The following is a 22,856-nucleotide window of genomic DNA, read 5'->3' on the forward strand; positions in this document are numbered from 1 at the left end:
CTTCCTTTGTATTACTGGAATGGGCTAGACTTTTCTAGATTGGATTTATTAAACATTTTTGCATCTAAGTGCAAAAAACTGTTTATTGAACACCTATGTGCCAGTCCTGTGAGATAAAAATACAATGGTGGAAAAAGGCAACAGAGGCTTTGCCCTCAGAGACTTTGGGTTTAAGTGCAGGCACTCTCAGTTCTACTAGGTTCACGCATCTTCAGGCACATCTCTGATCAGATGGGTAAATTGTTACTGTTGGCCTTTCTGGTCTGTCCTTGGACAGGCTACCCGCTCAGCCCCAACGTTTCATGTGATCGTATCAGACAAACATTTACTCAGCTCCTTTGTGATGCTTTCGTCTCAGCTACCTCCAAACCTGTATCTTCTGTTTTCTTCAGCGGTAGGCGTGGCTGTTGCCATGGAGGCAGAAGCTGGACTGGGGAAGTGGGGGCGAAGTGGGTAGAGCAGTTATGCTTTTGATTGGCCAGAGGCGCTGTCACAGGACGAGTTCACCTGAGATCTGGGTCTTCCTGAGGGTAAGGTGAGTATGGGACCCTGGCAAGTACTAGCACAGCACATCTGGCCCCACTCTGAGTTGCCCTTTGGTCTGTAAACAGAGTGAGTAAGGGGTAAAGGTTGGGTCACTTGGCCAGGATGGCACCTAACCTCATCTCACAAGACTCACCTGCTGTCAGGTACCGCTGTAGGAGTATGTCGATCAGTGTCTCCTTTTCCGGAGTTTGACTCTTGAGACAGGATCTGTGCCCCGTGTTAGGACCGTAGTTATACAAGAACACGTTAGCAACATAACACTTTTCTGACATGTGCTTGTCCCTTCCCATGGCTCCATGTGTAAAATGGCGTCACCTGCCATCATTTACTGCAGCAGCTCTTTAGTGCTGCATGTGTTACCTTTTATAAACTGGAAATTAGGTGTATATATAAGGACTTTATTGTAGTGGGCACCTGACTTTTTAGCTTTTTTTTTTCTTACTAATATTTTACTTACTTGATTGTCCTTAAGTGGAACCTTGCTGGTTCAAAAGGAATGGGCATTTTTAATGTTTTTAAAACATAGGCTGAAATGGCATCCAGAATTATGGTTCATGCCTGCACCAGCCAGCTTCTCACCAACATCAGTTTTTCTTTTTGATTATTTTTGAAATATCTGCCCATTTGATAGGCCAAAAAGGTGTTCACTGTAATATTTCACATTTCTTTGATTCCGATGTGACTGTTGGAACTTATCACTAATTTTATGAACTGTATTTTTTATTTTCACGGGTAGACATTTCTCTTACTGCTTTCTAAGAGCTTCTCACATTTGAGATATTAACTGTTGTCTATGTTGCAGAATATTTTCCCCCTCTTCTTCTGGTTTGTTTTTTATTTTGGTTGCATCTTATAGCACAGAAAATTTGTACCCATTTTTATTTTCCCATCTGCTGAGTAGTGAGTGAGTGGTCTTTTGGTGGGCTCTGGCATTGGAATTATGCTTGGGCCTTCTCCTCCCTGTCCCTGTTCTTTGCTGTTGCACACAGTGCCTCTCTGAACACACTTGAGATCTGTACCTCTGTGCACATGGGCAGAAAGGTCTATCAGTTAGATTTCAGAATCCCTAGCTTAGGGGATGACCTTACAATTATGTATTAATAATTGCTGGAGATCTGGGGAGTATATTCAACTTATAGCTGCAATTTCCTTATGTGATTCTTGGTTTCACAAGTTCCAGACTTGATTCTTTGGGGGTTTCTAAATTGCCTGCCATCTGGTTTAGGATATGACCTTGGACTCCAGCAGGGTGGGATAGGCAGGGAAGGGAGGATACCCCCTCAGTGTTAAGGTGTCAGGGTTGCGTGAACCCACTCAGTGGGCAGCACAGTCTCTAAGGCCTCTACTAGTGCTTTTGTTTATTGTTTTTGTTTTAACTTTGAATTTATTTTTTTGACTAGGTAATACATGCTCATGGTAAAAAATAAATAAATAAAAACAAAAAACAAAAGGAGACTATACAGTGAAAAAGTAAGTTTCCTTCCCTTCTTTCCCTGGCCCCCAGTTCCCTTCCCCAGGGGTGATCACTATTAATCACTATTACTAGTCTCATATATATTCTTACAGAAATTGTCTAAGTAAATACGTCTGTTTTTATAGTTTCTTAGAATGCTGTACACATTTTCGTGTCCCATTTTGCACTTAACTACGTTAGAGGTCATCTTATATCCATTTATTTACAATTGGCTCATTATTTTAAAAGGTTTCATAATCATTATATGAATATGTACTATATTTTGTGCATTGTCAGCACTATTCAGTGACTATATTCTTGGACATATGTGATTACGTATTTCTGGAATAAATTCATGGAAATAGAATTTATAGGACAGGGTGTGTACATTTAAAATTTCAAGAAGTTATCCAAATTGCCCTCCATAAAATCTCCATTGCCATAACCATTATGTGAGTACGCCCATTTCTTTTTCATACAGATACTTACATTGTCCATTTTTACAATTACTCTGTTCTCAAAGTCCTTTTTTACTCTCAGATCTGAAATGAACTTCCTCTGCAGTTGTGGGAAGGAGTTGTTAGGGCCTGATTCTTTTTTTTAAGTTTTTCCTGTTAAATTAAAAAAAAAAAAAAATATATATATATATATATATACACACACATATATATATATATATATATGTGTATATATATATACATATACATATACATATATGTGTATAATGTTCTTGCTGACCACAGGCTGTTCTGTTGCCCTTGTTAGAAAATCTTGAGCACATTTAAAGAACATCAAATTTGTTTACTCTAGTCCTGAATTTCTTGAGAAAAGAAATGAGTGAATTTTTGGTGTAGAAGTTGGCGTGTACCTTGTGATCGAATTCTTAAGGGCGTTCAAACGGTCGTATTATTAATGAGTAAGATGTCCTCCATCTCTTTTCTGTGCTCTGGAAGGGTTTTTATAACATGGTGAACTCATTGCTCATGGAACTTTTATGGAAGTTGCTCCTTAAATTATTTCATCTTTTTAAATTTCTTCCCTAGATTTTCCTCTGCTTTCTGAGTCAGGTTTGCCTGCCTGTATTTTCTTAGAAAAATTATTGATTCTCTGCCAAACCTTTTCATCCTACAGTTACTGTATGTAGTTTTCACCTGCTGGTGGTTTATGCTTCAAATATATGTGTACTGGGAGGAAAAATTACCATAGTAAACAAGTACATATATGAAGTCAAAGTTGTCCTTAATAGCTCTCAATTTTATCATCTAGTTAGAAGAGCCCTTTCCTGCTCCATAATTCTAAAAAGTAATCTTTTATTTATTTTATTTTGATTTTAGTTTTAGCATTTTTATGTATGGTATGACCTTCTCCCCCCAAGTGAAAGATTGGCTAGTTTTCCTACCACCATTTACTGAAGTAATGTGTGCCTTCCTTACTAGTTTGTAAATGCCACGTTTCATGCCACTGCCAGATACTTGACTACGTGTGGTCAACTTAGACCACAATTCCTAAGAGAATCCACTTTCTTGTCATAAGTTACAAGTGGGTCTTTTTGTTGTTTTATTTCTTAGGTTTTGATGGTGTAAACAACCATCATTGTTATTTCTATGCAATCTTTCTCCTTCAGGCATATTATAAAAGAACTTTCTTACCATGAGATTACGTGAAAATATTTCTTAAATTTTGTGTATGGATTGTTGGTCTTTTGATATGTGAATTTTCAAAATATTGACCAAATGGAACTCTTCCAGGTCAACTTTGGAACCATCGCCAAGTTCCCCAACATTAATATTCTTTGAAGTTCCATTAAATTATATAGATTAACTTGGGGGAGGTTTTAGAGCTTTAATATGCCAGATCCATACATCTCCCATGATTATCCTATGTCTCTCCATTTACTGCCTTTTATTATTATAATTTGTAATCTTATTCATGTGGATGGTGTTGTCTTTCATTAAATCTTTTCTGTCTTTATAATGGCAGTTCTCTTCCCACTACTTAAAATTTTTAATTGCTGATACATATTTAGGGAGCATGTTGTAAGTGATTTTCTTATTAAATTATTGTCAGGTCTGCTTCATTGATTCACAAAATCTGAGTGAATGCTCTTACATAAAAGAGAATGATAGTTTTAGATCTTTCTTTATGCCTCACATTTTTCTTGCCTCATTGTAATTGGCTGGAACTCTGAAGAATAGTGTTCAACAGGGATAGTGCCAGAGATTTTTGTCTGCTTTTATAACTGAATTTGATCTGTGGTTTGTTAATGCTAGTTTTGTACTGGCTTTTTAAATTATTCTGATTTCATAAAGACAATGGGAAGGCTTTCTATTTCTCTTTGGTTGGTTTATGACCTGGGAATTGGCCTTTTCTTGAAGGCGATATATAAGTCCTCACCTCTAATGCTATCTGAATTCACAGCCATTTGGAGAATTAATTCTCTGACACTCTTTTTACATTTCTTCCATGTTTATTTGTCCATATATTTTTGTCTTTAAAATGTCTGCAGGTCCCTGGTATTTTGACTCTGTTCCCGTGGAGAGCTGCTTGTTCTGAAGTTCTGGAAAGGATCCTCTTCCCAAACAGGTGATTTACATACCTGAAGGTATCTTGTCACCTCTGAGAAGTTGCACTAGCGTCTTCTAGGGGACTGGAGTTTCCTCTGGGATATGAATGCCAAAGAGCAGTCTTGGGCTTCCTGCCCTTTCATCTTTGCCATTCAGGCCTGCTGGGTTTGAGAGCTCTGCCTTGTCAGGGGCAGTCTCTCTGTCCCTCTTAGCCAAGCATCACTCTAGTCGTCAGAGCCTGGATACTTGTCCTTTTCCTTCCCTGGCTTTGGAAGTCTTCTGCCTGGCAGGGTGCCATCTCATGCCCTCCCCTCTGTTGTCACCTGTCCTCAAGGAGGGCAGGGCAGACAGGGAGGCAGTGCTTGATTGCTGAGGGTCTTCCTGATGGACATGTGTATGTGTGTGTGTGTGTGTGTGCGCGCGCGCGCGTGTGCTGGTGCTTCAGAGGACAGCGGTGGGAGAGAGCATGGGTGGGGGTGGTGTTTGTGCATGAGCAGAACCGAAGCCCATCACTGCAGGGGGGAAAAGGGCATGGCAGAGTTTGCTACATTTATTCCCAAATGATAAATGAAACACCTTATTTTCTCTTTAAACATTAAAGAAAGAACTTTAATTTTAAACTTACTGGTTTTCCATTTAAAACAAAAGCATAGAATTTTTGCTGCATATTGTTTTGTTCTTCCTTGGAAGTAAAGCCAGAAGTACAAAACTGTCAGGTGAATTAATTCACCCACCCAAACCTAAATTTCTTTCCCATATTGCCTACCTTCTTGTACCATTTGTGGCTGTCCACAGAGGGAGATGGTTTAGGTAACGGGAAATGTATAGCCTTAATTGGTTATGTTAGAAAAAAGATGAAAATCAGCTTTTAAACTCAGTCTAAGAGGTTTTTGTAAAAAGAAGGGGCAGATAATAAAAAGACAACTAGGGAAATAAATGCAGCAATACAGAGGATTATCAAAGCTGGTTCTTTCCTAGAGGGGTTGATAGAAAAGTGGGCAGGTGAGGGTGGGTGACACACCAGAATGTTCTTTGGAAGCAGGGGCATAGAGGTTAATCCAGGATGTTCTCTCTCCCCAGAAACTTAGCTGTGCTTCTTCAGCCATGTGATAATGCGTGCCTACATCTAAAACTTATTTTATTTATTTATTTATTTATTTATTTATTTATTTTTAAAGTTTATTTATTTTGAGAAAGAGACAGCATGAGCAGGGGAGGGGCAGAGAGAGAGAGGGAGAGAGAGAAAAAATTCCAAGAAGGCTCAATGCTGTCAGCACAGAGCACCATGCGGGGCTCAAACTCACGAAACTGTGAGATCATGACCTGAGCCGACACTAAGAGCTGGATGCTTAACCAACTGAGCCATCCAGATGCCCCTAAAACCAGTTTTTAAATGGGTTTATGTCTGTTAATTTCAATCTGTTCTACCATTGTTGGTACCTGACTTTGTGCCAGGCAGACACTAGAGGATACAAGTCTGGAAAAGTGAGTCTCTAATCCCTCAAGTAGAGTTTATAGTTTAGGCTGCAGAGAGGGGCAAGTTAACTGCAGCATTTAAAAATACATGTGAGGAGTGCTTGCAACACCTGAGAGATGGACAGTGCAGCTCAGGAGACCTATCGGAGGAGGTGGTGTTAGCAGAGCCCGAGGCTGGGGTTCAGGACAGGCACTTGTCAGAAGGGTGTGCGGTGCCGAGGGAAGGGGTCCTAAGCAGACCTGCAGACTCTGCCACTCTGGCCAGTAGAACTTTCCACAGTGATAGAGATGTTCAGAAATCACCAGAAATGGTAGGTTTGGCCCTCATTCCCTGTATCCCCTTTTCCATTTTTGCTGAGAACAAAAATCAACCTCCACTTTTAGTAATGCCTGGCACCTTGAGCATTGTGGGCATTGGGTTGGTAGGCCTTTTAGGTATATTAGCTTATTTAATCTCACAGTTTTAAAAGGGTTGAGGGCTGTTGTTCCTTGGTGTAGATAAGGGGACAGACTCCAGGACGTTGAGTAGTTGCCCACAGTCATGACACCCGTTAGTAGCAGAGGTGACTCTCAAACAGGTTTGATGGTGCCCAGAGGTCATGCTTGTTACCCCTGTGGGAGGCTGTGTTTGTGTGCTGCGCATGCATCTGTGTATTGCGAGTGTGTGCATCTCTGCCCCCGTGGTTTGTTCACAAAGCGTTGTTGATGCCCGTTTAGGGCAGCCCCACACTGCTGCCTGATCCTCAACTTCTGGGACATGTGTGTATCTCCTTACGATCTACAGGTCCCTGAGTGCTGACTGTCACAGCCTGCCGCGTCTTTCCTGTTGACTCATGTTTGGTTCCTCCAGTGAAAATCTCACTTAGAAAAATGCTGCCTCCAAAGTACTTGTCTGCCTCCAAACCGAAGAAGTCTTGGGCTCCAGATGTGCATGAGCTAGACAGTGACTTGACTAAGGAGCCGGATGCCACTGTAAGAGAAGGTGCAACTGACCCTGAATTCTTTCATCAGAGGTTTCGGAATTTCCTCTACGTGGAATTTGTTGGGCCTCGGAAGACACTGTTTAAACTCCGAAACCTCTGCCTCGATTGGCTGCAGCCAGAGACTCGCACCAAGGAGGAGATTATCGAGCTCTTGGTCCTTGAGCAGTACCTGACCATCCTTCCAGAAAAGATCAAGCCTTGGGTGCGGGCAAAAAAGCCCGAGAACTGTGAGAAGCTAGTCACTCTGCTGGAAAATTACAAGGAGATGTATGAACCAGGAGGTGAGGCACGGTGGAGGCTGTCGGGGAGCCCTGATCTCTCTGGGGTTCACAGCCGCAGCACCACTGGTAGTCGAGGCCAGGTCACTGTCTTCGTGGGGTGCCAGCCTGTCATAGGATATGCAGTGACACACCCCTAGCCCCTCTCTACTACCCACAGGATGCCGGTTGCACCCCCTCCCCAGCTGTGACAGCCAGATGTGATGTTACCACCTGTCCCCGGGGAGTAGAGTGCCCCAGTTAAGAACCGCCGCCTTAAGGTGGTGTGGGTAGGAAAGGCACACCTCAGTGAGGGCCTCTGTGAGGAACTGACAAGCCTCTGTGCACCTCACAACCCTGGCCTGGGCTCCTTTTCATGACACGAAGGGTGTGTTACCCCAGAGAGCTGTGCGTGGCTGCTATGTGGAGAGGAGGTGAGGGCGGTCGCAGCCACGTAGCCTGCCCAGGCGTGGTAGGAAGCTGAGGAATGTGGGGATCAGATCGCTCCAGCTTCCCGGGGAGGCAGGGGGTTGCACGGTTGGGGCAAGGGCAGACTCCACTCGGGGGAGCTGTTTTGAGAACACAGGCGAGAGGTGATAGAGCATTAAGTCAGTGTCTGGTGTCCTCTCAGATGACAACAACAGTGACCTGCGCAGCGAAGACAGCATGAGCCGGAAGGGAGCAGAGTCCCCACCGCCACGTTCTGCGTCATCATTCTGCAGTGAGTAACTGTGTCAAGTCACGCCATTGGGGCAGACTTGGGCCCAGCTTCCCCGGCTACCAGCTCCGCCCATTGCCCAGAAGTGCATGGTGGGCCTGGCACCATCAGTGGAGACAGCGGTGCAGATCTGAGGGGAAGGGCAGTTGATGATGGAATGAGACATTTTTATATCCAAGCAGACACCAGTGTCTGGTGTGAAATACAATTTTTTTTTTAAATAATGAGAAAGTATTTGAAGCTGTTTGAAATTGGCCCAGGAGGGGCAGAGTTCATCACTACTTTGCCTCTAAAACCTGTTTTAAGGTCCTTCAAGAACTTGTAAAAAGGAAGCTTGCTTTTGGGAGGGCATGTGTTTTGTCTCTTTGGAGCAGGGTCATGTGCACATTGAGACTGGCGGGCGGGTCTGAAGTCATGGTCCAGAGTGTGGGGCTGATGGTGTGGCAGCCAGCAAACAACAGAAGTGTCTGCAGGGGCCGGCCTCTAAACCACGCTGTGGCGCTTGCTTTGCCGTCCGTGGCACTTGGGCAAAGCCTCCAGAAGTGGTGTTCTGGGTCCAGGGTAATCAAAAGAGCCCAGGTCGTGCATGGGAGTCTGGAGACCTCAGTGTGGGATCCATCTCCTCAAGGGAGGAGGGGGATTAGGGCCCCCATCCTGCGTGGCCCAGAACCGTGTTAACTCCTCCATGTCTGGCTTTCTCAGGTGACCGGGACCGGGACTGGGACCAGGAGTGGGACCGGGAGCGAGACCGGGACTGGGATCTGGACTGGGACCGGGACCGGGAGCGGAGAGGCAGGAGCAGAGACCTGGGGTCTCGGGACCGCTGGCCGTACCCCAGGAACCCCAGAGGCAGTATGTCCCATGCTCGGACTTCCCTGGTGGGCGTGCAGGGCCACACCACACCCTGTCCCTCTGTGACGCCTTGTCTCTTCCCAGGACTTCCTCAACGGGACCTTTCCCTTCCTCTGATGGAGAAAACAACTTTTGCGACAGAAAGAGAACGCAAACGTAGGGATTCTGTGATGGATTATGAGTCAAGATCCCAGGTATGCTTAGGTCTCCTCTCTTTCTGGAAAGGCCATCTTCATTTCATGGCAGAGAGGCCTTTCTTTCCCAGGAGGGTATGCTCATCCACCCTTAGAATCCCACCTGGGTGCGCAGAGGGGCACTTCTGCCCTGCATGGAGCCCAGGCCCGTCCGCAGAGGTGGCAAGTGGCTGGGGTGACTCCTGCCTACTTTCTGATTGACCCACATTGTCAGAGGAGCACTTTGCCGTCCCACACCTGTGGCATGTGGTACGTCGGTCATGTCAGTGGTTCCCTATGGAGCCAGGGAAGCAGAACCATTGCAGGGGTCTTTCTGGCCCACTGCAGGGAACCAGGGAGGCTGTACATCCACACAGCACACAGGCAAGAGAGAGCGAAGGCTCTGGAGCCAGCGAGGGCTGGGTGTGAGGCCCAGCTCTGCCACCTGCTAGGTGTGCAGCCTTGGACCATTTGCTTGACTGAGCTGAGCCTCAGTTTCCTCATTTGAAGAACGGATGCAGTGATTGGGTCAGCGGGCTGCTGCGAGGAGTGAGTGTGATTCATGTGTATCCAAGAAGGGCTTAATGTGATGCCTGGCATGCGGTCGGCACCGCCTGCGTGTTGGCAGTTCTGGCAGTAGTTTTAGGAGGCGGTGTGCTGGGGAGATCAGTGCAGGGGAAAAGGCCTTGGGATCTGGGCTGACCCGTATGGAGTAGGGTCACTCGTGACCCAGCATTCTGAAGGGGAGCCGCAGCGTGGAAAGGGCTTTGAGAGGAAGGGGAGCCGAGTGCGAGGAGCCTGCATCTCCTTTTAGCACTAAGGACCTCGCCCCGGTCAGGGAGTGCCATGGTGTCTGAGGTTGTCTGGGTCCCCACACGCCCTGGAAACTTCAAGCCTTAACGACAGAGTGGAATTCAGCAGTCCCACAGATAAGCCTTCGTGGGATACCGTGTGATGCTCGTTCCGCAGAGCTCTGGGAAGGAAAAATTGAGCGCTGCGAAGCAGTTGTCCCAGTGGTTTGGATTTGGACTTGAAAGGAAGCATCTTGAAGGCAGTAACCCTTGACTTCTGAAGGCCAGGTGAAGGTAGGGTCAGGAGGTCTCCGGCGAAGGCCCGGGGACAGCAACCGGACAGAAAACCAGACAGGCCGGAACCCCGAGGGCAAAATTGCTGAGTCAGCCACAAGGTGGGGTTGGGCCTGGCCACAAGGGTCTTGTGTCCTGCAGCCGAGCAGAGAGCTCAGGTCGGTCCCCAGTGCACTCCTGCAGTGGCACTCAGAAGTTGGCATCAGCCGACGGAAGGCTTCGGATCCCACCCTGAAATCTCTGTCACTGGTCCCCTGTCTGGGAGGTAAGCAAGGAATGCAGGTGTGTATGAGAGGGAGGAATCGGCAGTGTCCAGATGTTGGGAGCAGAGCACCCCAAAGCAGCAGTTACAGGGGGAGGGATGCGGAGGAAGGTGGGTAGGGTCGGAGGCGACTGTCCCTCCAGCCCAGATGTCCTTGTCCCTTGTGCCAGGGAAACTAAGTTTGTGACACACTTAGTTTGCTACTAATTTTGTTATCTTATTTGAAGAAACCAAATTGGCCAAAATTTTAGGAATCTAGACAAAAATACTAAACAGACCCACTCTTAAGCTTGATTTTTGACAACGAAAAGGCTCTGTGATACGCCCTTACCTCCGAGAATGTGGTGCGGTGTGCATGCACGGCTTGCAAGCCCTGCTCCGTTCCCACTTGTCTGTAGAGGGATGAGCGATACGAGCCGTTATTTAGGGGGTGTCGAAACAGTCACGAAATAAAGATGAGAGGAGGTTGCTAATTGGCTTTTGTCTTGCTTTGCTCTTTAAACGCCTTTCCTCGACCCCGGTGAGGGTTGGCTCCTGGTCAGTGTAGGCCGAGAGTCTAGCCGCAGCGGGTCACTCCTAACCCGGCGTGCCGGGCTGGCGGCAGGCAGACGAATGGTATCGTGAAGCACCCAGAGCAGGAAGTCCTCATCCTCTTTTAGCGCCGCGTGTAACTCTCTGAGCTGCTTGCTCTCCGGGTGTCACCCATTCGAGTGGAACTCGGTGGGCGCTCCTGCAAGTTGAGGTGCCGTTTTGGCTGCAGATACTAAGTGACGAGCCACTATAGGGACGCCCACTTATGGAGATTAACTTTACCTTAAATAAAGCATTGTTTTTCTTTCATAGAACAGCGTAGTTCAAAATTCAGTGTGCTCTTGGGGCGCCTGGGTGGCGCAGTCGGTTAAGCGTCCGACTTCAGCCAGGTCACGATCTCGCGGTCCGTGAGTTCGAGCCCCGCGTCAGGCTCTGGGCTGATGGCTCGGAGCCTGGAGCCTGTTTCCGATCCTGTGTCTCCCTCTCTCTCTGCCCCTCCCCCGTTCATGCTCTGTCTCTCTCTGTCCCAAAAATAAATAAAAAACGTTGAAAAAAAAAAAATTTAAAAAAAAAAAAACAAAATTCAGTGTGCTCTTATTTTACTCAGGCAGACGGAAAGAAGAGTGTGAAAAATAACCCTTCCCTTTTGCCTTTGCCCATGGGGTCTCTCAGCACTGGGGACGGTGAACTTTCTGACTCCCTGAGCCTCCCAAGTTCTTGACCTCCTCTGCTCTCTCTGCTAACGCCCCAGGTCAGGAGCCCTGGTTTCCTTCCTCTCACTACGGATGTCCTGTGTCCCTGCTGGCGTAGCAGAATACGCCAGTGCTGGGACTCAGGACAGACATACTGTCGCAAACCTGAGCCTAGTGGAGCTTTGGCTCTTGAGCCTGCCACCGGACAGGGGCTGGGCAACCAGCAAAAATGATGCCAGTTTGCTCTATAGGGTGCCTGTCCCGAGTTTTAGAGCCTCCTGAGCTTCTGTAGCTTGTGCGCCGTTCTAGGCCTTCCCAGCCCAGACTCAGAAAGAATTCTAGTTTTGAAACTCTGCTCAGTTTTGGTTGTGGCTTTGCTTTTCATCACTAGATGTCGGGAGTTGCATCAATGAGGCCTTCCTCTAAATCCCAGCGTATGTGCTGGTTTATCTTGTCACGCGTGCCCTCTTGTTTCCGCATTTCACACGGCTGTGTCCGTGCCACTTCCCAGCAAGGAGCTGTAATAAATTCAATATCAAAATGTCTTTACATAGTAGTTTAGTAATTTACATTTTTTTTACGTAATTCTTCTTGATGTTTGAACAACACGTCCCATTGCAGAAAACCCTCACCCGTAATATCGCAAGGTGGGTTGATGCTGACTCTCCCATTTTACAGATGAAGAACCTGAGGCTTAGAAAGATTTCTGTTCCCAAGGTTGCATGGCTCAGAAATGGTACAGTCCTCCTTTGGTCCTTGAGTTTTCCCTGGTTCCAAAACGTGTGGGCTTCCCACGGTGCTATGTCCATCCTTACGTCCATCTCCAGGCCTCAGTGCCGTCCGTGGTCCCTGGGACAACACTTCCCTGAGACTGCTGATGTCCTAGGGCATCAATAAGAAAAGGTACTGTGAGGTCCTGCATAGGAGACTCTTCCGAGTAATTCAGGGACTTGTAAAATGACTTTTAGAGACGTGTTCAGCAGGTGGGAAAGTCAGCTATAAAATGAAGGCATTCAGTGCTTCAGGTTCCATCGGGGTTATTTGGGACATCTCCACACCTGGAAGAGCACAGCATGTACCCGTGTTGTGCAGTGAAGGTGAACACAGGACACAGTGGGACCGCGGAGGGAGGCTTAAGTCCCACCTCCTGACCAGACGTCTGCTGAAACACGTTTTCCGTCCCTGCACATGCCACGCGTAGTCCATGTTTGGCCTGTTGAAGCTCTCACACCACCGCCCCCTTTCTCTGTGTCAGAGTCTTCCCACTTAAGGCCCCACTGAAGTTCCTCTACCAAACCCATTTAGCACTGATTATCTGTACCCCACTTTATTGTTTATTGTTCTCTAATTGTTTCATGAGTCTTTTCTCTCCAACCAAATTATAAGCTGCATGAGGGCAAGGAATGTGTGTCATACGTCTTTTGGATCTTCCTCACAGTCTAGCACCAAGGTAGGTACGCAGTAGGTCCGTAGTAAAACTCGCCCTGGATCACTCAGAACCCCAGACGCTGTGCGCACTTTCTACATATCTGTGTGTGTAGCGCCCGTATTGCCAGCATTCTTCTCTCTTGGGCACCCATGGAAGGACTCCATCGAGAGGTCTGTGTTTGGTATTTTAGGATGCCGTGTCATACCAGGACGTTGTGAACCTGACCGAGGACAGGAAGCCTCAGAACCCGATTCAGGACAACATGGAAAACTACAGGAAGCTGCTCTCTCTGGGTAAGCAGAGAGACCCAGTTACTGGAGCTTTTTGTCACCTGACTCTTAAAGCTGTAGGACATTAGACTCCATGTTAATATGTTTGGATTTTAAGGGTGATAAGAAGCCTTTGGAATATTTTAAGCAGAGAAATAAATGATGAGCTGTGTTTTTGAGAAATCATTCTGGCTTTGGGTATATTGAGTGTATTGTACAAGGTCATGGAGAATGGGGAGATGGCTCTTGCCACAAGAGTTGGTACTTTTTCTAGAGAGGTGGCAGTGAGGATTTTTAAATACCTACTTAGAATGGGATCCTGAGTTCCAGTTGGGACCTCCCTTGAAGTTGGCTAGCATAGTGGGCAGTTGGCTGGCACTGAGGGGAGAGAGCTTTGCAAGGCAGTGGAGCCTCAAGGAGCTCTGGTGTTAGGGGATCAGCTGAGGAAAAGAGTCAAGAAAGAGGAAGAGAATCATGGAAGCCAGTGAAAAAGAGGTGTGTCAGGATTTAAGTGTTCATTACAGGAAGGTGAAGACTGAAAAAGGTGCACTGAATTTCAGGACATGTAGTGGTCTCTGTGCAGATTTCTAGGTGGAATCAGGAGAATTAGTTAAAATTCAGGTAATAAGTCATACAGAGAAAGATACCATATGTTTTGACTCTTATGTGGATCCTGAGAAACTTAATAGAAGACCATGGTGGAGGGGAAGGAAGAAAAAAAGTTAGGGAGGGAGCCAAACCATAAGAGACTCTTAAAAACTGAGAATAAACTGAGGGTTGATGGGGGGGGGGAGGGAGGGGAAAATGGGTGATGGGCATTGCGGAGAGCACCTGTTGGGATGAGCACTGGGTATTGTATGGAAACCAATTTGACAACAAACTTCATATTAAAAAATAAAATTCAGGCTAGAATGGGCTGAGGAGTGGACAATAAGGACATGGGACTGCACATAGAAGACACTCCAGGAGTTGGGCGTGGGCCACCTCCTGTTTAGTGGTTCCTAGGAAGGTAGGCACCATCTTACGGTGATGAGTCTTGTGCCCAGCTTGAGCATAAGCTGTCATATCATTCTTGTGAACAGGGGTTCAGCTTGCAGAAGACGACGGCCACTCCCACATGACACAGGGCCATTCATCGAGGTCAAAGAGAAGTGCCTACCCAAGCACCAGTCGAGGTAAGCACGAGGCAGGTTGTACCTAGTGGCCATTTGAGTTAATGAGATGGGAGCCGTACATACGTATTGGTAGACCTGTTACATTTTATATTCACACCATCACCACAGAAGTCCCAGTGTTACAGGTACAGGAATTAGGGAGTATTTACGCTTGGGGTTTCTTTTCAGGTCTAAAATCTATGCCTGAAACCAAAAAGTCAACCCATCGGCGGGGAATTTGTGAAGATGAATCTTCCCACGGGGTGATCATGGAAAAATTCATCAAGGACGTTTCGCGCAACTCCAAATCAGGACGGGCAAGGGAATCTAACGATCGGTCCCAGAGGTTCCCCAGAAGGCCAGACAATGATTGGAAGGAAGCTTCGTTCAACAAGAGGGAGTCGGTGATTCAGGAGAGGGGCTATGAAGGGAATGGCTTTGGGGGAGGCTTTAATTTTAACTCGAGTCTTGTTTCCAAAAAGAGAGTTCTTGAAAGAAAAAGGCGCTATCAGTTTGACACAGATGGGAAGGGTTCAGCTCACGAGCAGAAGGGCTATGCAAGGAAGAGACCTTTTGAATGTAGTGAAATGAGAAAAGCCATGAGCATGAGCAGCCTTAGCGCCCCCTCCTTCACTGAGTCGCAGCCACTTGATTTTGGGGCAATGCCCTATGTGTGTGATGAATGTGGGAGGTCTTTCAGTGTGATTTCCGAATTTGTCGAACATCAGATCATGCATACTAGAGAGAATCTCTATGAGTATGGTGAATCGTTTATTCATAGTGTGGCTGTCAGTGAGGTTCAGAAAAGTCAGGCTGGAGGGAAACGCTTTGAATGTAAGGAGTGTGGGGAAACCTTTAATAAGAGTGCCGCGCTTGCCGAACATCGGAAAATTCATGCTAGAGAGCATCTTGCAGAATGTAATGATGAGGAGTATGAGGAGCCATTCATGCCTAGCCCAACCTTCAGTGAGCTCCAGAAAATATACGGGAAAGATAAATTCTATGAATGTAAGGTGTGTAAGGAAACCTTCCTTCATAGCTCTGCCCTAATTGACCACCAGAAAATCCATGGTAGAGATGACAAAGATAATGAGCGTGGGGAAGGCTTTAAACCCAGCCCACCCCCCAGTGATCTTCCGAAAACGTATGGTAAAGAGAAAATGTATGAATGTAAGGTGTGTGGGGAGACCTTCCATCACAGCTCATCCCTGAAAGAACACCAGAAGATCCATACTAGAGGAAACCTCTTTGAAAGTAAGGGTAAAGTGTGTGAGGAAACATTTATTCCTGGTCAGTCCCTTAAAAGGCGTCAGAAGACGTACCCAAAAGAGAAGCTGTATGACTTTACAGATGGTGGGGATGCCTTTAGGCAAAGCTCAGACCTCAGTGAGCATCAGAAAATGCATTCTCGAAAGAACCTCTTCGAAGGCAGGGGGTACGAGAAGTCTGTCATTCATAGCGTGCCCTTCACCGAATCCCAGAAGAGTCATACTATAACCAGACCACCTGAAGATGATGAGGACCAGAAGGCGTTCACCGTCAGCTCTAACCCTGATGACAACCAGAAGGTTCCTCCTCAAGAAAACGTCTATGAGAGGAAACCATACGAGAGGTCTGTTATTCATAGCTTAGCCTTTGCTAAGGCTGAGAAGAGTCACAGTGCAGTGGGGCCCAGCAAACCAAAAGTGATTGCAGAGTCTCCCATTCAAAGCTCAGGTGTTACCGAACATCAGAAAGCCCACGCTGGAGAGAATACCTCCGAAGGAAAGAAATACGAGAGGTCTGTTATCCATAGTGTAGCTGCTTTCAAACCTCCCAAAAGTTGCAATGGAAGTGAAGTCGTTGAATGTGAAGAGAAGGGAGAATCCTCCACTTCTGTTTCAGACCGTCATGATAAGCAACAGAAAACTCCTGCCAGAGAGAACCCTAATGAAGGGGGTAAGAATAACAACTACAAGGACTCTGTCATACAAAGTGTATCCCATATGGAATCTCAGAAAAGTCCAACTAGTCAGGGATCCAGTGAACTTAAGAAGGATGGCGAATCATCTACTCCCACCTCAAATGTCCGTGAACATCAGAAGGCTCGTTCGAAGAAGAAAAACATTGAGCGTAGGAACTACGAGACCTCTGTAATTCACTCCCTACGTTTTGGTGACCATCAAACATTTCGCCCTAGAGAGAAATTCTATGAATGTCCAGAGTGTGGAGAATCTTTTGTTCGTAGCTACGACCTCACTGAGCATCTGAAGATTCACGATAGAAAGAAGCCCTCTGGAAGTAAAAACTACGAACGTTCTGTAATTCGCAGCTTAGTCTCTACTGATCCTCAGACGAGTTACGCTGAGCAGCAACCACAGACAAGTTATGCTGGACACTCATCACAGATGAGGTACTCTGACCAAGCAGCACAAACGAGTTACGCCAAACACCCAGTGCAGGCGAGTTACTCTGGAATGCACATGAGTTACGCTGTACAGCCAGCGCACATGAGTTACACACAGCAAGCAGCACAAACGAGCTACATGGTGCCACCGACACAGATCAGCTACGACGAGGAGCAAGCGCAGACAAGTTACGCTGAACAGCAAGTGCGCAACAGATGCAGGGAGTGTGGGGAATGCTTTGCCACCGTCGGAGACCTTGGTGCACATCAGAAAATCTATGCCCGAGAAGAATTCCATGGTCGGAAGCTCTTTGGAGACACTGTTATTCAGGGCATAGGCCTTGAAGGGCCTCGGCCGGAAGAGCCTCGGCAGAATGAGCCAGATGAGCAGGACGAGCAGGACGAGCCTGAAGATGCAATCTATGGCTGTAAGGACTGTGGGCTAGGCTTTGCAGATCGCGCAGACCTTAAGGATCATCAGAAAGTTCATGGCAGAGAGTATCTCATCGATAGTCGTGAGTACACCCATTCTGTAATCCACACCCATTCTGTCAGTGAGTATCAGAAAGATTACATCGGAGAGCAGCTCTATGAATGCCCGGCATGTGGGGAATCCTTCGTTCATAGCTCATTCCTTTTTGAGCATCAGAAAATCCACGAGCAGGATCAATTTTATGGCCAAAGAAGGTATGATGAGCCTTTTGTGCAGCCCCTGGTCATCAACCCACGGAGGCCTCGTGCCCCACAGAAGAATCCCACTGCAGGAACATCCCTTCAGTGCCACGTGTGCGGACAAGACTTCATTCATGGCTCTGTCCTCGGTGAGCATATGAGAATTCACACCAGAGAGGATTTACCGGAACAGGGCCAGAGAAGTGAAGATGCAGTGAGTCCAGGCTTAGCCCTTACTGAGTTTCAGAGAAGTCAAACCGAAGAGAAACACTATGAATGTAAAACATGTGGAGAAACCTTCCTCAATCAGTCAGACCTTAGAGAGCACATGAGAATTCATGAGAAAGACGAGCCCTATGATTATGGGGCCTCTTTTGTTCACACTTCATTTCTTACTGAGCCCCCCAAAAGAGATTCACCATTCTATGAATGCAAGGACTGTGGGAAGTCCTTTATTCATAACACCGTTCTCACCAAGCATCAGAAGCTTCATCTTGAAGAAGAGGAAGAAGAAGGAGCCCAGGAGGTGGAAGCCAATGTCCTTGTTCCACGAGAAGTGCTGCGGATCCAGGGGTCAAACGTAGAGGCTGCCGAGCCCGAGGTGGAGGCTGCCGAGCCTGAGGTGGAGGCTGCCGAGCCCAATGTGGAGGCTGCCGAGCCCAATGGAGAGGCCGAGGGACCAGATGGGGAGGCTGCAGAGCCAGATGGGGAAGCCGAACAGCCCAACGGAGAGGCCGAACAGCCCAATGGAGATGCTGATGAACCAGACGGGGCAGGGATCGAAGACCCAGAGGAAAGAGCTGAAGAGCCAGAGGGAGATGCCGATGAGCCAGACGGGGCAGGGATCGAAGACCCAGAAGAAGAAGGCGAAGATCAAGAGATTCAGGTTGAAGAGCCATACTACGACTGCAGGGAATGCGGAGAAACCTTTGCTTCCAACTCTGCCTATGGTGAGCACCTGAAAACCCATGCCAGGGTGATAATATTTGAGCCTGGAAATGTCTATGGGGAAAGCTCCCGCTACACTGAACATGCCAGCACCAGCACCAGCGACAACGACAGGGCCGATGACAAGTATTTCAAGTGTGATGTCTGTGGGCAGCTTTTCAGTGATCGCCTGTCCCTCGCTAGACACCAGAATACTCATACCGGCTGAGAACATAAGTATAAAGGTTAGGAAACCTTCACTTAGAACTTGACCCTTACTAAACCAGAGACTTCAGACCAATCCATAACAATGTCAGAAGAAACTTACCTTGGCACGTACACACCTGACTTTTAACATCAGACAACTCAGACTAAAAAAGAAACCAAAGGTGGAAACTGCTTTGGTCTCAGCTCTCCCCCATCTAGCTCTCCCCCATCCAGCTGTCTCCCATCCAGCACCAGTGTGTGCCTATGGGAAAGCTGTAGCACATACCTTGCATCTGAGTGACCTTATTGAGGGAAAACCCCAGGGGTTTTTGAGACTACAGAAATCGCCCCAGTCAACTGTAAATGACATTTCTGTAACCTATATATAATGCTCCCTGCAGTGTATATAAAATAGCATATCGTAGCAAAACAGTAATCACGTATCTTTGGATTTAATATGATATACAGTTACAGTTTACTGTGCAGAGGTACCTTACCTGGTACTCGGATTTTTTTTTTTTTTTTTTTTTTTTTTTGGAGGAGGAAGAGAGCAACAAATTAGAATATATTTCTAAGCATCTTAGATTCTGAGAAAGACTTCTTGTGCATTATTTGGACCCCATTGGTATCGTTTCGAGTAATTGTGTGTCATTCCTTACTCTTAAGTATTCCTGTAAAAGTGTAAGCATGAAAGGTAAAATGTCTTTTATTCTTTGCTGTTTGAAAAGAGAAGTGTTTTGAACTTCCTTTTCAGCCATTTCGTCTACACCAACACTTTGGAACCTAATGCTGTGTAAGCCTTTACAATACGTAGATTGGCCTTTTGTGACCCAAAGTGGTTGGTTGCCGCATTGTACCTTGCAGTGGTTCTCATGCTAAAATATTACAAGTTTTGTGTTTTTTTTTTTTTAACCAACCTGATGTGTGTTTGATAATGAATTTACAAAAACTGAAGCTTTTCCCTATAAATCCTACGTTTTTGCCTTTAAAGAGTGGGTTGCAACCATCACTAGATCACAGTAGTGCCTACTGATGGTTGAGAACCAGAGGGAGAGACTTTTGTGTTGTAAATAAGGATGCAGGCTAACTACTTCCATCACTTCCTGTGTGCGCTTCCTGCCTTAAGTGACAAGTAGCATCGTGGCTTCAGTAGTGTGAACTGCCACAAGTCAGTCTGCACCCTGGGTGCCCAGGAGCTAGTATCCTTAGAGCTTTCTATCGCTTACCTGATTTCTTGTCTTCACCTGTCTGACCCTCCTCCCCCATGTCTAACTTAAATTTTAAAAATCAAAAAAAAAAAAAAACAAAAAACAACAAAAAACAGCAACAAAAAAAGCTTTCTTTACAGTCAACTTAAGCTTAACATGGACTCAGGTTCCCCAGCAGCCTTAATTTGTTTCCTTACCATCTGTTCCTCCCTCTTGCAGCCCTTCTAAGTATCTCCGAGCTATCTATCCACTAGTGTCACGTTTGTCGGATCACCTCAGTTTTCCATTTAATCACAAATTGACCTCATAGCTTGAGGTTTCCTGTGTCCTGTTCTGTGGACCACCTGTACTCCTTTTGCTTCCCCTCCCCTTGCATAATGACTATTAAATTTTTTGGCTTTGAGTTGGCTGGAAAAAAAAAAAATTAAAAAAAAAAAAACCTTAGAAAGTGGATCTGTAGATTAAGTGAGCAAAAGACAACAGCAGATAATTTGAGCAAGCAAAATTAACCTATGTGCTGGGGGAACGTGTCTAAATCTTCCTCTCCTAGATCCGCGTGGTTAGGGCTTGGGGAATGTGTGTCAGAGCTGCAGGGAATGCCAAAGTTGAGGAAGGCTGTAGGGTTGAGAGCACGAAGCAGAAATGAGGAAGCCAAAGAAGGAAGTCCTAATACATCGCCAGATCTAGGAGGGTGGGGAAGCAGACAGAAGGAAAAATGGGAAGCAGGGCTGGGAAGCCCAGGTTGGTGGGAATGAATTGAGCAGGATGTCCTGGGCAGTGAAGAAGGGGCCTTTTTGGTATAGGTGAGGGCCAGCTGCATAGAAGGACCTGAGGTTGGAATGGACAGCCAAGAAAACAGGAGAATCGAGGCCCCGCAGCACAGGAGGGGGACCCTTTAGATGGGAACCAGCGTTGATGTTATCAGGGTGAACTTGGGTTGATCGCTGTTGGCAGTATTAATTGGTAGAACCTTTTCAGAAAACAGCTTGCCAGATGACAGGGTGTCCATTCCAATCTCATGTTAGTGAAAAATTAGGAATGACATAAATGCCAAAACAATAGGACGATTACGTGAAGGTATTCATGGACTGTATGCAGCTGCTTAAAAATGATAATCAAGAGTTATGTAGCAACGTGGAAATATATTTACGGAATATTAAGTGGAAAAAGCAGGACACAGAATTATATTTATACTACAATTATAACTGATTAAAAATGTATGCTTGTAGTCAAAAGCTGTTGTGTTGTTGTTGTCGTAGGCTAATAGTTGAGCATTATTTTCTTAAATTCTTTGAATGTTCTTTATAGTAGTGTTACTAAAAAGTTTATAATCACGTTTCCATTGTGAACATAATTTGAACACATCATCAGACACTTGGAAAATACAGAAAAGTGGAGGGAAAAAAAATCCATATTCCAACCTTCCAAAGACAGATACACACTCTTCAACATCTTGTTTATTCTTGTTTCTGTGCACAGGGTTATGATTATAACTGTGTCAAAACGTGTATTCAGAATAGCTGTTATGTTACCTTTGTGGAATTATGGTTAAACACTTTCATCTTAATGTTTTCAAATGTTCCTTATGATAGTGTTCTTATAACAAAGTTTATTATGTTTGTTTCCATTACAAGCATAATACATACCCAGAGGAAAATTTGGAAAATATAGTAAATTAGAAAAGAGGAAAAAGTCACCCATATTCCCAACACCCAACAACTACTGTTAACATCTTGATCTATTTCCTCCATCTTGTTTTAGTGCACAAGCTTGTGATTATAACAGTGTTAAATATGTATGCATAAAGTCTAAAATGAAAAAAATACTGAAAATAATTAAAATAGTGTTGTCATTGTGGGATTATGGTTAAATATTTTGTCTCAAATTCCTTGAATGACCTTTGGTGTTTTGGTATTAAATCTTGTGTATGTATTTCTCCATTACAAATATAATACATACTCATAGCAAACTTTGGAAAATTCAGTAAAACTAGAAGAAAAGTAATTCACCCATATTCCCAACACCCAGCAACAGTTGCTGTTAACATCTCGGTCTGTGCACCAGTCTATGATAATTAGGGTGTTAATGATAGGTATACATAGAGTCAAAGATGGGAAGAAATATGGAAAACAATTAAATAGTTGTGTGGTCGTTGTGGGATTATGGTGAAATATTTTGTCCTGGTTTCCTCGAATGGTCTCTATCATAGTGTTTTGGTAATCCACCTTTATTACCTATATACCATTATAAACACTGTATGTGTTCATTATAGAAACTTTGAAGTTACAGAAATGTAGAAGAGAAACTCACCCATATTTTCACCATCCAAAGACTGTGGTTAACATCTTGATATATTTTCTTCATCTTGTTTCTGTGCACAGGTTTTTGGTTTGTTAATATGGTTGTGGTTGTTCTATCTATCTGTAATAGTGTCAACAATAAAAATAAAGTTAAAAATAAGATATTGGTCAGTCTCCTCTTTTGTCCATTTTACGTGTTTGGGGTTGGTAACTATAGTCTTTTGTTATGACCAGAAGTCCAAAAGCTCAGTGCCTCCTTAGGCCCTTAAGTTTGGCTTACAAATCTTACTCCATTTTTAAGTATTGCATATCTCAACAATTCCTTTTAAGAGTACATGATTATGCATTAAAAATTTTTTTTCTATGTTTTTATTTTATTTTTGAGAGCGAGAGAGAGAGAGAGCAGGGGAGGGACAGAGAGAGATGGAGACAGAATCTCAAGCAGGCTCCAGGCTCAGTTGTCAGCGCAGAGCCTGATGTGGGGCTTGAACTCACCGACCACAAGATCATGACCTGAGCTGAAGTCGGACGCCCAACTGACTGAGCCACCCAGGCATCCCTTTGAGTCCATATTTTTAACTGCACTTATATATATTCCAGTACGTTTTTTAACTTGATAACCACAACTATATTTCAGTTACTTGAGTTAGCATTTTTAATTTTTTTTTTTTTTTTTTTTTTTAAAATTTTTTTTTAACGTTTTTTTATTTTT

The 22,856-nt window shown here is 45.3% G+C and overlaps 1 protein-coding gene across 2 annotated transcripts; it reads left to right on the forward strand.

Moving 5' to 3' along the window:
* Positions 1–6: 6 nt before the first annotated feature.
* Positions 7–22,304, forward strand: LOC125918302 (paternally-expressed gene 3 protein-like). 2 transcript variants are annotated; one of them, XM_049624324.1, is made up of 9 exons: positions 7–535; positions 4,506–4,582; positions 6,824–7,303; positions 7,911–8,000; positions 8,700–8,849; positions 8,934–9,043; positions 13,212–13,314; positions 14,373–14,465; positions 14,634–22,304. In XM_049624324.1, exons 3-9 carry the CDS (start codon positions 6,910–6,912, stop codon positions 18,656–18,658), a joined length of 4,965 nt encoding a protein of 1,654 aa, XP_049480281.1. In that variant the 5' UTR covers positions 7–535; positions 4,506–4,582; positions 6,824–6,909; the 3' UTR covers positions 18,659–22,304. The 2 variants fall into 2 exon arrangements, with proteins under 2 accessions (XP_049480281.1, XP_049480280.1); XM_049624323.1 differs by lacking the exon at positions 7–535 and having other exon boundaries at positions 2,679–4,582.
* Positions 22,305–22,856: the final 552 nt, after the last annotated feature.

The sequence above is a fragment of the Panthera uncia genome, unplaced genomic scaffold (genome assembly GCF_023721935.1).
Source record: "Panthera uncia isolate 11264 unplaced genomic scaffold, Puncia_PCG_1.0 HiC_scaffold_657, whole genome shotgun sequence".
Lineage (NCBI taxonomy): Eukaryota > Metazoa > Chordata > Mammalia > Carnivora > Felidae > Panthera > Panthera uncia.